Source organism: Geospiza fortis, unplaced genomic scaffold, assembly GCF_000277835.1.
Source record: "Geospiza fortis unplaced genomic scaffold, GeoFor_1.0 scaffold443, whole genome shotgun sequence".
Lineage (NCBI taxonomy): Eukaryota > Metazoa > Chordata > Aves > Passeriformes > Thraupidae > Geospiza > Geospiza fortis.
In genome coordinates, this window is record NW_005054335.1 from 440,904 (window position 1) to 453,058 (window position 12,155).

General features: G+C 34.6%; 1 protein-coding gene across 1 annotated transcript in view; it reads right to left on the reverse strand.

Annotated features, from left to right (window-relative positions):
• The window catches only part of KIF2A (kinesin family member 2A), a 173,883-nt gene that overhangs the window by 20,611 nt on the left and 141,117 nt on the right, over positions 1-12,155 (reverse strand). The window contains exons 8-14 of the mRNA XM_031057824.1: positions 10,488-10,610; positions 9,836-9,936; positions 7,670-7,765; positions 6,877-6,931; positions 3,736-3,898; positions 357-447; positions 146-209 (exon numbers count right to left, since the gene is read on the reverse strand). Coding sequence (XP_030913684.1) covers positions 146-209; positions 357-447; positions 3,736-3,898; positions 6,877-6,931; positions 7,670-7,765; positions 9,836-9,936; positions 10,488-10,610 — 693 coding nt within the window. The remainder of the gene's footprint in view (positions 1-145; positions 210-356; positions 448-3,735; positions 3,899-6,876; positions 6,932-7,669; positions 7,766-9,835; positions 9,937-10,487; positions 10,611-12,155) is intronic.

The window sequence follows — 12,155 nt, forward strand, 5'->3', positions numbered from 1 at the left end:
AAACATATCTAGGGACAACTTTTGATGTTAGCAAAGCTCCACTGCAATGCAAAGTAAGTAAAGTGTTATACTTGTATGACAAAGAGTAGAAAATGTATTGATCTCAACTGGTCTGCCCAAAGCCAACTGATCAGTGAAGTCTCACCTGCTAGTGCATATATGCCTTTAGAACAATCTTGGTTCTTTCCTGAAAAGTCGCCACCCATAGTCTAAATTAAAAAAAAAAAGCAAAGAAAAAAAGAAAAGCACCATAAAAGTCACATAATTGTAGCTGACATATTTCTTATTTATTAGAACTCATCTAAGTGTGTAATGTATAAAAAAGAGTATTGCTGACTTGTAGAAGAACTACTTACATGGGTTTTCCCACTGCCTGTTTGTCCATATGCAAAACAAGTGGCCATTCCCCTTTCAAATATGGTCTCCACTAATGGTCGAGCTGTAAACCTTAAATGCAAAAAAACCTGTACTTAAAAAACTGGAGTATTTAAGATGCCACTACCCCAAGGAAAATTAAAATGCTAAGGCCAGAAGTGACAAAATTGATCCTATACTTTGACAGGTCAAAGGACATTTATACATTAATTTTTGAAGTAATACCAGCTCTAAGGTATTTAAATTTTCCAAACCATCACATGCTACAAGGTCTCTCTCATTTGAGGTCTCTCTCATTTGTTTCACAACAATATTATCCTTCTTTAAACCCTAAAACAATGATTTCCTTGTTTCAATGATCCAACACGCCACAGTTCACTAAACAGTCTGAGCTCCCTCAACATGACAGAATATGAAGATATTGAAGTGCTACAGGAATTTTGTCAATAGTAAATGTCTGCTGTCATTTTTTTTCCTCCCCAAATCAACTTCCAAGATTAAATTTGAAAGACAAGAGGTCAAAACAACACTGCACATCTCAATTTTTGAGAATGTGCATACATTAAGAAAGGGGTCAAGATAATGAATACCCAAGCTCTTAAGAATGAAAACATCTACTTATCTGTGAGGTACTATTTGCTGTATCAAAATTATTATCTGAAGTATCATTTCTTTTTTTAGATAATTAATTTTAAGAAACACAGAGCTATTGTTCCTACTTCAGCTGCTTATCACTATTACTTAATTCTAAACTCCAAAAGCAAAGGGTAAATAATGGAGAGTTACATATGGAGATGATTCTCTCTGCAAAACTCTTTCTAAACTGTCTCCAGTTGTTTACATATAAATAACCTGATAGTGACCAATAAAGGAAAAAAATGAATTACAGAAACACTGAGATGCTACAACCTTCCTTCATTCTGCTTTCAAACACAAGATCACTTACAAAAACAATATGGGCAAGACCGAGCCACTCAGCAGCAACCCAGGGTTATATAAAGAATCTACATCTAGCTAAATCATGACTTTTCATCAAGAATACACCAAATGATTCCTTAACAGCCTTAGTTTTTCTTTCTTTGCTTTTTCTGAGTATACATCTTCTGTCTTCTCAAGAGGATATTCCCATATTTTGATGTTTGTTCTCTCTATACATAAAAATTGAAAAATTCACAAAGTCTAGCCTCCTTAGAAGCACACTCCATTACTTCTGTTTGACTGAACTTGAAACTCTTTATTTTGCTGATTTATTAAAAAGGGACTTAAATGTATCTATTTTAAAGTAAGAAAAAATGCAAACATATCTTAAAACGTTTTCATAAAGGATTACACAACTCCAAATGAGACTATGTTAAAAGAGTCCAATTTTACTTTTACTAGAACTTTTATTTGCAACCTTAGTCTTTCAGAAACCTGAACTGGTTCTCCTTTAAAACTCATATGGCATATCCATTCCAACTAGTGAGTGTTTTTTAATATTAACAAAGATTTCAACTCTGTGCTCTGGTTTGTTGATTAAAAATACTTAAAATACAGGCTAAGCAAAATAATAGTAGCAATAATGGTAACAATAATGGCAGTAGAAGTAATAATAATAGAGTATGTACTTTTCTACCTTGGACTGAACATTTTTTCAGCATAGATATACAGTAAATTTAGCATATTGGAGAAAACTGGAGCATCTTAACACAGTATTTTTTTCTCAGTATGACCCTGAGGCTCTGATGAGAGCACATGATGACACCTATCTTGCTCTTATTTCTGTTATTATGGAAGACCTCAAAACAGATTGTCCTTCAAATAATGATGATTATTGTGCCATATAAGGGAGAAGGAGAAAGACTAGAGATCTACTGTTTCAGTTTGAATACAATAATCTTAAAATATATTCCTATATTGCCATTAATATATTACATAACTACAAAAACTCTGAAAAAACTCAGTACAAAACACAACAACATTGTATACCAAAATATACCACCCCTCACATTAAACACCATTTTCACACAGAGAAATAAAGGAAGGAGGGAGATTAGAAGAATGGATTGTCAAGCAAGATAATTACTTCATGCATCATCAACCAGCTGGCTCTCCCACAGCTCTTCAGTGTCAAGGAAAGGAAAGATGCTTCCAGCAGACAACCAGCAAAGACTGAAATCTCCAAGACAGCTTTGCTGTTCACAACTCTTTTGTTAGTATTAGTTTCATAAGATTTTCCTTTTGCCCCCTTCTCTAATTATAACAAGCATAAGACAGAAGTTTTTATTTTCACAACCTTTTAAGAATTCTTTTGCTGTCCACTATCAATCAGGGCATGATCCTAACTTTGACTTCCTAGTTGTGGATTAAAAACAAGAAGAAAGATATTTCTCTGTCAATACTTTTTAAGACTATGGGAAGCACTTCCCAAGCATAAGAAAGATTGTATCTTCACCAAATTCCTTTTTAATATCAACATTTTCTGCAAAAAGTTTCAAAGTTATTTAGATGCATACTAAGATTCTGACTAATATTATGTCAGTGTCTAACCTTGCCCACTACTGTATGTACTTTATTCAGTGACTTGTTGAAGGGAAATAGCTACTTCTAAACATGCTTTTAAAAGTGCTGCGTGAATTATTCCATACCAACAGTGGAACTGAAACAGAAGAGCAAAGAACAAAATGGAGATCCAAATATCTTTGGCCTATAAGAGAGGATATGTGTCTTTGCCGCTGGTTGTTTTTAAGTTAGAAGGATTTGGCATTTACAGCATGATAACATAGCTTTATACACTTCCACATTACATCAGCCAGATTGCTTCCAGAAGATATGTAAGCTCAGGCATCTTGGCAATACTGCAATATACACTCTCTCACTTTATTTGTACTCTTTTCTCACCCTCTACTGATTTCTTTCCATCTCTTAATTATCCTATATTCAGACTGCAAGCTCTTTGGTGCTAGGGCTCTCTTCCTCCAGGTTCCCTAATGACCAAAAGCCATGACTCAGGTTTCTCAGGTGCTGCACACACACTAATAATAAGACAATAACCTGGAAGCAAATGGAGAACTGATTACATGGCTCAAGTAATCAGCAGCTGAGGAGGCAGGCGATATTTGCTAGAGCCTGGAATGCAGCAGGGCTTGGAGGAAGACTGGGAGTAGGACTGAGGTCAACAGAGGAAATGACATTGCAGGTGAAAAATTAGGGATAAAGAGTTAAAACAAAAGTAAACAGGTACAAGAATGGAGGTAGCAATATACCATCTGGTAACACAGAGAATAGGAATAAAGTCTAAGACCAATGTAAGTGTAACAGTTATTAGTACGGAAAAAACATGAGAAAAAAGATTCACCAAAAAAAAGCATATACACATACCTGTAAACCATTTCATTAGGAGCCATGTCATCAAAGGCATAATCAAAACGAAAAGTTTGGTTTTCTAGGTACCTTGTTAAATCCACCTTTTGTTTTGGTTCATGTACCATCACAACATCTTTACTAGGAATTGTTATTACATCAAGGTCTTTCATTAAAGTTTCTATAAAATAAGTGAAATATAAATTTAACTAACAACACATCATTATTTTTTACATTTTCCCATTGTTTACACTCTCAAAACATCTCAGATAACACAGCTCCTCCAAGTAACAACACTGCAATGGATTTGGGCTTCTGATACCTAGATAGCAATCTGCTAAGCAAGAGATTTCAATTTGGAAGTCTAATCATCCTATCCTACCAATTGCTAGAAATTAAAGAGAAGTACAAAGCTCTTTAGACTAAAGACTATGATCATTAATTACAGCACTATCATTGTAACTTGTTATGCCTTATATAACACCTTTCTTGGACTTGAGGTCTTATTCCTCAGTAATTATATAGTCTTCTACAGCTCACTGCCATATCCTTTGAGTTTTTATAAATATCTTCTCTAGTGCAGAAATTAGATGGTAGTACTATACTGCTTCAAACTTGAAAACACAAAGAAATTAACCTCCTTATGATAATACATTTTGTTTTAAAATTTTATCTTGATATTTTCTTTAAATTTTGCTTTCATTCCTCAGAGACATTATAATTTGTGCATTCCTCCTGGAACCTATAGTACATATCTTTAATATATAATTCCTCCAAAATAAAATCCTTTCAAAATATTATCTTGTTAGCAGAATAAGCTGAAAATTATAATGATCCTTCCTATCACTGTGACTTCAACAGTGAGATCCTAGATTATAATTACTATACAGCACTGCAATTTACTGCTAATTGTTGTATGGTATATGAGTCAGCAAAATAGAGAACCCAGTGATCCATAGTATGCACAAAAATAAAGACCCTTTGTGTATACAGTCAGGATTCACTAATGTGTCCTACTTGCATTTCTTTGTAAAATTTCTTAAGGCATGCAGTTTAAGAATTTGACATGAATTTATACAACCAGATAGAAACCTTTTCATGAATTAACATCCTAATCAAACAGTACGATGGTTACCATTGCATTACATTACACACCAATGGAAATGCACATTCCAGCCAATGTATAATGAATTTTTCAACTGCACTGCAATAAAATGAAATGCAATTATTCTGCAGCAATCACAGATAATAAGTAAGGAACAGTGACAAAAATAAATGTATGCTGGACAATTCTTTGCAGTAAAAACCTTTTAGTTTAACTAGTCAGAAGAGGATTTTTCTTAAAAAATTGTTTGGAGTAAGACGTATACTTCCTCCCATCTATTTGGTATGAGAAGCTGCATTCTTTGCTGATGAAAATTAGGAGTAATGTCTCTGAAACCCATCATACATTTCACAATTATAAATATGTGTCACTGAACTAAAATGTCAAAATGTCACTCTGAACACCTACTTCCTGTGAAGTCGATCCAGAGAACAATTGATGCTGAGAATACCTAATGTTTTTGGTGCTAATTCTGCATTTTTGAGATGACAAAACAAATTAATTTTTTTTTTCTAATCATATGATTGCAGTCTAGCATCTTTAATTCTTTTATGCTTTTCTATGATTTTATGAGAAATACTGCTTCTTGTGAACTGAGTGTTTTCAGGAGATTGTATCATGTGGGTACTAGATTATCATCCCCTTCACAGATTATTTAGTTAACAACTTTTTTACTACTGTTTATTCTTAAAAATGCAAAACAGCTTTAAGTATCAATCTCATTTTTACTTAGACATTCATATTTCTACAAACACCTCAGATTTACTTTTTAATAGCTCCCAACCACTAATATGAAAGATATGCAACTTCCACAAAATCAAACCCTACTTCTGAATCCCAGCTCATGTCCCATAACAACCTGTTTTCATTTACTGTGATTTCACTTTGTCCACCTCCAGCACAGGTAGAAAGTCACATTTTTCCCAACAGTAAAAGTAAAAACTAAAAAAAAAAATAGAAGCAGCAACATGAAAGGGAAAATAAGTCAAAAAAACCTAACTATATACTGGTATCAACATATGTATGGGAAAGGGAGCACCTTTCCTCCATTTTCCTCTGGGTATGCTTCAGATAATCCTAAATGTGTACTTCTGACAGTACAAAAACAATAAATAGCATCCCATGTTGCATCAGCATCAGAGTGGTGCTCTTTTGAGTCCTTCATCTGAACAGAATATAAGAGAAAGAGAAGGAAAAAAACATCTTGCAGCACTGGATTCACACAGGCTACAATCCAGTAGGCATTTGTGTTCTAAATTCCCACTGAAAGTAAAAAAGCTTCCTAGGAAGTCAAAATTTCAATTTAACTAGAATTGAAAGCTGAACAGTTTTTTGTTGTTTGGTTTTGTTGGTTTTTTTTTAATACAGACTCTAGTCTGATGAGCAGGCAGTAAGAAAAGTAGCTCAAACACTCATCACATAAAATAAAAAGTCATTAAGGAGTTCTTTTAGTACGTAACCATTTTTAGTGGCATTTGATATGCTCTAGAGTAACTTTGCCAGCCCTGAGCAACAACTCCAGGAGATACAAGTCTTCTGTTTACCTGCAGTCCACTAGCCCTGTGAGGATGCCTTGGACAAGTACAGGCACCAACCGTGTCATAAGATACCTCCTTGATGTCTAATTCAAGATCACTTGGAAGCACAAAAATGTATATACAAAAACATGTATGAAAGTTTTCACTGTGTAACTCTCTGCTCATGAGATCACTTGAAGGATACTTCAAAATAACAGTGATCCTAATACAACATAATAGTGAAGAGATTACAGCAGAATTAACTTCCAGATCAACTAAATACATCCTAGATGACCTTGGGAAAAAATCGCATCTTCCTGTGCCTCACCTCCTACTACATAAAATTGTGGCAGGTAAACTACTTTTCTCCCCAGGTTACGACAAGTCGATGAATTTTCTAGGTTCATCACACGTACTGTCTAATATAAAAGCTTCACCTCTTCACCTAGTATTTCTAGAGTTGTTTAACACAAATAATGTTACTATCAGAAGCAGCTTTTCCGATAAACAAATGAACAAAATCTTCAACAATCATACCTTTTTTATTGAGTGGTCGTTTTCGTACACAAACACAAATCCTGTGCTCATCAATCTGCAAAGGAAAGTCTTTCAGTGAACTATATCCCAATTCCAGTTACCAAATATTTAACTTTATTTGACTTAAACAAAGTGAAATTTCCAAGACAGTGAGTCATCTGAACATGTAAAAACCCCTTGTGCCTGCACAGTAGCCAAGAACCCAAAAGGGAGAACCATATGTTAACAAAACTCCCGACAGACAGTGATCGAATCCAATAGATCAACAGGTACTATTGGACTAGGAAAGCAAATCTAGCTTTAACAGGGTAAATATGCTACTGACAGAAATTGTCACATTCTCTGATTTCCAAAGAATCTGAGTTTTGATCATTTAAGGATTCCACTCCTCTGACTTGGCTGCAAACCAAAATCCCATCACCTTCAAAGATCAAATAATAATCATTATGTTGAAGACAGCTCTTCAAATAAATTTCATAGTTTTGTGCATACATCCCTTAGCATCCCAGGAAAATTTACCATACAAAGGCTGAGTGACTACTTAGTACATATTGGCATTATTTAATAGTAAAAATATATTTAATAACAGTTTAGTAAAGTACGACTTCCAAAATCTACTCATTTCAGTATCAACAAATTACCGGAAAAATAAACCCATGTTATATTAAATACTAATATATATTAAAATAGCTATTTTTTGCATTAACAGACAGAAGTATGCATGGAAAAAAAATGAAAACACACAGCAAAACCACAGAAGGGTAACACATTTCCATGCTGCTGGCATACTTACAGGATCAGCAGTTGTCAGTGGTCTATAATCCAAACTTCCCCTGAAATCTCTTATCATGCACATAATTTCATAATTTGGGTTTGTAGCATCAACATCCTAGGAAAAAGTAAGCAACAGAATTTCTACTATACTTTTTGTTTCAAGAAAAGGCCTTAATTAATTAACTATGATCTTTTTTTTTTCTGCAAAACACCAGAAATGTCTCTTGCAAGTTTAATACAAGTTTAATGCCTTTTTCCACTCTGATGTAGCTAATTAACTGACCCTAAAGGAAACAATTATATGCTTCCCATGTCACTCTGATTGAGGACTCATTAATAGTCTACTCAAGAAAGAGAAATTACTCCTGCCTTTGCCAGCACCTTCACACTGAAGAAACATATAGTCAACATATAGAGTTAATTTTCTCCATAGAAAAATGTGATATGCAGCTCTGTTTTGGATTTGTGCTGGAAACAAGGTTGATAATACATGGATATTTTAGCTACTCCTGAGCAGCACTTACACAGCAAAGTCATTTTTTGGTCCTCACCCCACCCCACAAGCAAGGCAGTAAACACAACCAGGACAGCTGACCCCATGACACAGGCACAGAAGATAACCCATCCTTAAACCTGGAGCAATCAATACCAGAGTGAATGGACACGTAAGAGGCCATGCATGGAACACCAATAAGCTGAGCCTGAGCCTACCCTGTTTTCTGCAGAACTGATGAAACTTCCCATCACTTCTCCCTGTAAATACCTGTTTTACAACACTTCAGGACATGCTGCTGATGCCAAATATAGCCAGTTCCGGTGCTCAGACCCTACTAAGTTTCGCATGGCTACCCTCACACGATATAAAATTTCTGAATCACAGCTGGTTGTGGACACAGTGTAGGCACTCTCAGAAAGCACTGGATTTGGGTTAACTAAACTGAAAGAGAGCCAGATCATTCTTTGCACTTGTGACACAGCCAATCCTCACCTCAGAAAAAACTGTGTCCTGGTTATCAGAAGCTGATTGTACCTTGATGTCATTGACTCTCACTACACTGAACTAAAAACTGCTGACAGTAAGTCTTTACAAAATGTTTCTTTATAAAATTCAGAAAAGTGCATTGTTTATCATGGAGAAAGGATTTACCTAATATTCTTCAAGCCCTATTTAAAGGTCTTGCATACTAGCAGTGTTTGGTGAATTATTGCTGCGTTTCACAACAACCTCCTCACACAAAAGTTTAAGACTCAGATGCAAGAGGAGTGTCCACAGGAGCAATAAAAATGAAAATTTTACAAGTAACATAACCCCTTCAAAGTATTTTAATATATAAAGCCAGAAATGGTCATTCCTCACACATAAAGACATTATAATGTTTTGTGTAAATGGATGTAAACTATAAAACACAAATTTAACATAGGTGATTTTAGGTCAACTTTAGGGAAACATCATTAAACCATGAAAAGTAAATTGTATGAATGATTTACTTGATGGTGGTAATTCTCATGTCAGAAGCAGACTGGTAGTATCCCTTTAGAGACTAACACATACACAGCTGCCAATAAGATTACACTCCTAGTTTTGCTAAAGCTTTTACACCATTGTGACAGAAAATCATTTAATATTAAGAAATTTTTCTCAAAGGATCAGCAACTTCATTCATTTCACACAAGTTTTTAACAACTGGCTACCAAGCTGCTTGCATGATGAAATTACAAATGTACAGACTAGTTTAAAGAAAGAAACATTACAAGTCACTGTTAAAACTTGAGCCTCAAATAGATCTATAAAGCATCAAAGATTACAATGAACAATTTATCATAATGTTGCATTACCTCCTGTAGAATAACAGACCTCTCTAAAAGTCAAAAAGTTGGTTATTGTCAAAAATACATTTTCCCTAAGAAATAGCTATGATCAGTAGTTGTTCTCTAAAGAACATGCAGCAAGGCAGCAATTGAAAGCAATGATTTCTGTAGGAAAAAAAAAGGGGAAAACCATCTAAAGTAGTAGTTATGAGAACAATCCTATGAAACAACAAAATATTTGTCAAATCTTGACAAATTTGACACTTAATTTCAAGATTATCACAGTTCATAAAAATTATTAAAGACAGAAAAAAAGCATAATTTTGCAGATTTCTTTTGCTGATGTATGATTTTCAGTTGAGCTAAAAATACTAACCTGAGCTCTCTTTTCTCTAAGTTCCTGCTGCTGTAACCTTCTTTTTTCACGTTTCTCTTGCAATTTTTCAACCTCTTTTACACAGTTAGATTTTCTACGTGCTTAAAGAAAAAGATGCAATTTAAAAATACTTTCCATATTTACACTGTAAACTTCAATTAAATTAATGTATCAATAATTAGAATGCATCAACTATGAACTATATTTTCAAGCAAATCTGATTAGTTAAGAATCATTATGGCATTTAAATTTCTATAATACATAAAATTTATTAGAAAAATGCCATGGGAATAGGACAACAATCACACAAACAAAAATATATGACCTTGAAAAAATATTTGGACAGATACATGTGATCTCTTGGTTTGAATTAAAAGTAAGCCTAGACAAATTTTTAAAAAATGGAAAAAAAAAGTGATAAAAAATACCACCATGGTTAAAAGAAAAGAAAGGAAAAACAAATTCCAAATACTTGTACAATTATGACGAAAATGAACATATGTTTAGCCACAGCTTTCTGAGAAGCTCCTCAAGGAAGCTCACAGACAACTGAACATGTAGACCATTTGTCATTTATGGATAACAACATAATCCAAGAGAATGTACATGTAATGCCCAGAATGAACGAGTCCTTGATACATGGTTTACATACAAGGGGGTCCAAATTCCTTTTTTGCAGCTTGAACTGGAGATATATCTGAAACACTACCATTCTGTTGAGAGGAGGAAGACTGCTCGGGAAGCTGAGTAGGTCGTGCACGTGCAGAACCAACCACTGCAAAGGAAAGGCAAAAAGCTCATCTGGACATGGAGGAGTAACCTTTCTACCCATTTCTGAAATGCTTTGTTAAGATGAGATAAAATGAGGCCCCTTTCTAACACAACAATTTACTGTGGATGAGAAGGAGCCATACTCATGGAAAGTCTATTAATAAAAACATCTGGTATGCAGACTTTTTTATCCTAGCGCTGTACAACACGATTATTAAGTAACAATGCTGCATGTGTATATTTTTAAATACTGCAGAATTAGTACAACTTACTATATGCACAGAATGAATAATTTACTTGGAGATACACAGTCCTAAAGCATAAAGTGCTTCAATTTTATTAATATTGTAATTATACCCAAAAAACTAGTAAGAAAAGAAGCCCTGCTGTTTCACGTTCTCTAGATTGTACAAAATGCCCCAACTCCATTAAGCCTATGATCACTGGAGGAGCAAAGCAAAGAAGTTAAGGCCAGTGAAGTGCAGCACAATCTGTAAGTGGAAGAAACAAGCCTTTTTGCCTCTATACCGGTAGGGATATAGATACAATCAATATGCCTAACTTATGCATTGATTCTATATGTGCTAAGAATGCCAGCTTCTGAAAATGCTGTGATGTCTTTTTCCAGTGAATGCAGTGGGAGTGATGAGCATGTAAGCATGTGTGATAGAGCTGAATGCTTTAAATTGTATTTCAAATAGTTGCTTCGACCAACTCTGCTTCAGCTGGCCCATTTCCTGCACACACTTAAAACAGAGTGTGTCAGAAGAGTACTACAGTGAAGGTATCAGCTTTGATCAGTAGCCAGAGATGAGACTCCAAGCAAAGGCCAGCACACTGTACAACAAGGAAACAACTACAGAAACAAGTTTTGAACAGGACAGACAAGACACATACCATCATTCCACATGTCAGAGGAGATCTAGCTTATAGTATAAATTGACTAGATAAAATAAGACAGTGTGCTGAGAAAAGCTAAATTACAAGGCCAAAAAGAAAAATATTTAGGCCAACAGTAAATGGTAAGAGGCAAGGTACACATTAAAATACAAGTTACAGGGTTATTTCATACTAAACAGGTAATTTACTACAAATGAAAAAATGTATGGATGTGAGGATACTCCATCAATAAGACACCTCATATTTAAACCAGACTATATAGGAAAAAAACCCAAAACACTCTTGTATTTTCAATCTGCTTAATACCCCCAGAGCCAAACGGCAGAAGGGCAAAAGTGGTCCACATCAGAAGAGTCTGATTACTTGCAAGCCTACTTGTTTTCCAAGTTTAAACAGATGGACTGGAATCTAGTCTGAAGAAATGTTAGTAGATTAATGTTTGGAAGAAGATTCATCATCGTCATCATCATCATCACCATCATCAGTACAAGTCAGTTAAGTTCAATGCAGGGGAGAAAATGAAAAAATAAGAAGTAACTATTCTTCCACAAGCTATAGATGCATTGATCTGTATTCATCCAATATAGACTTTTCACCTATTCTATTGCAGTAATTCAGCAATTTTTTTCACATTTTTTCACTACTAACT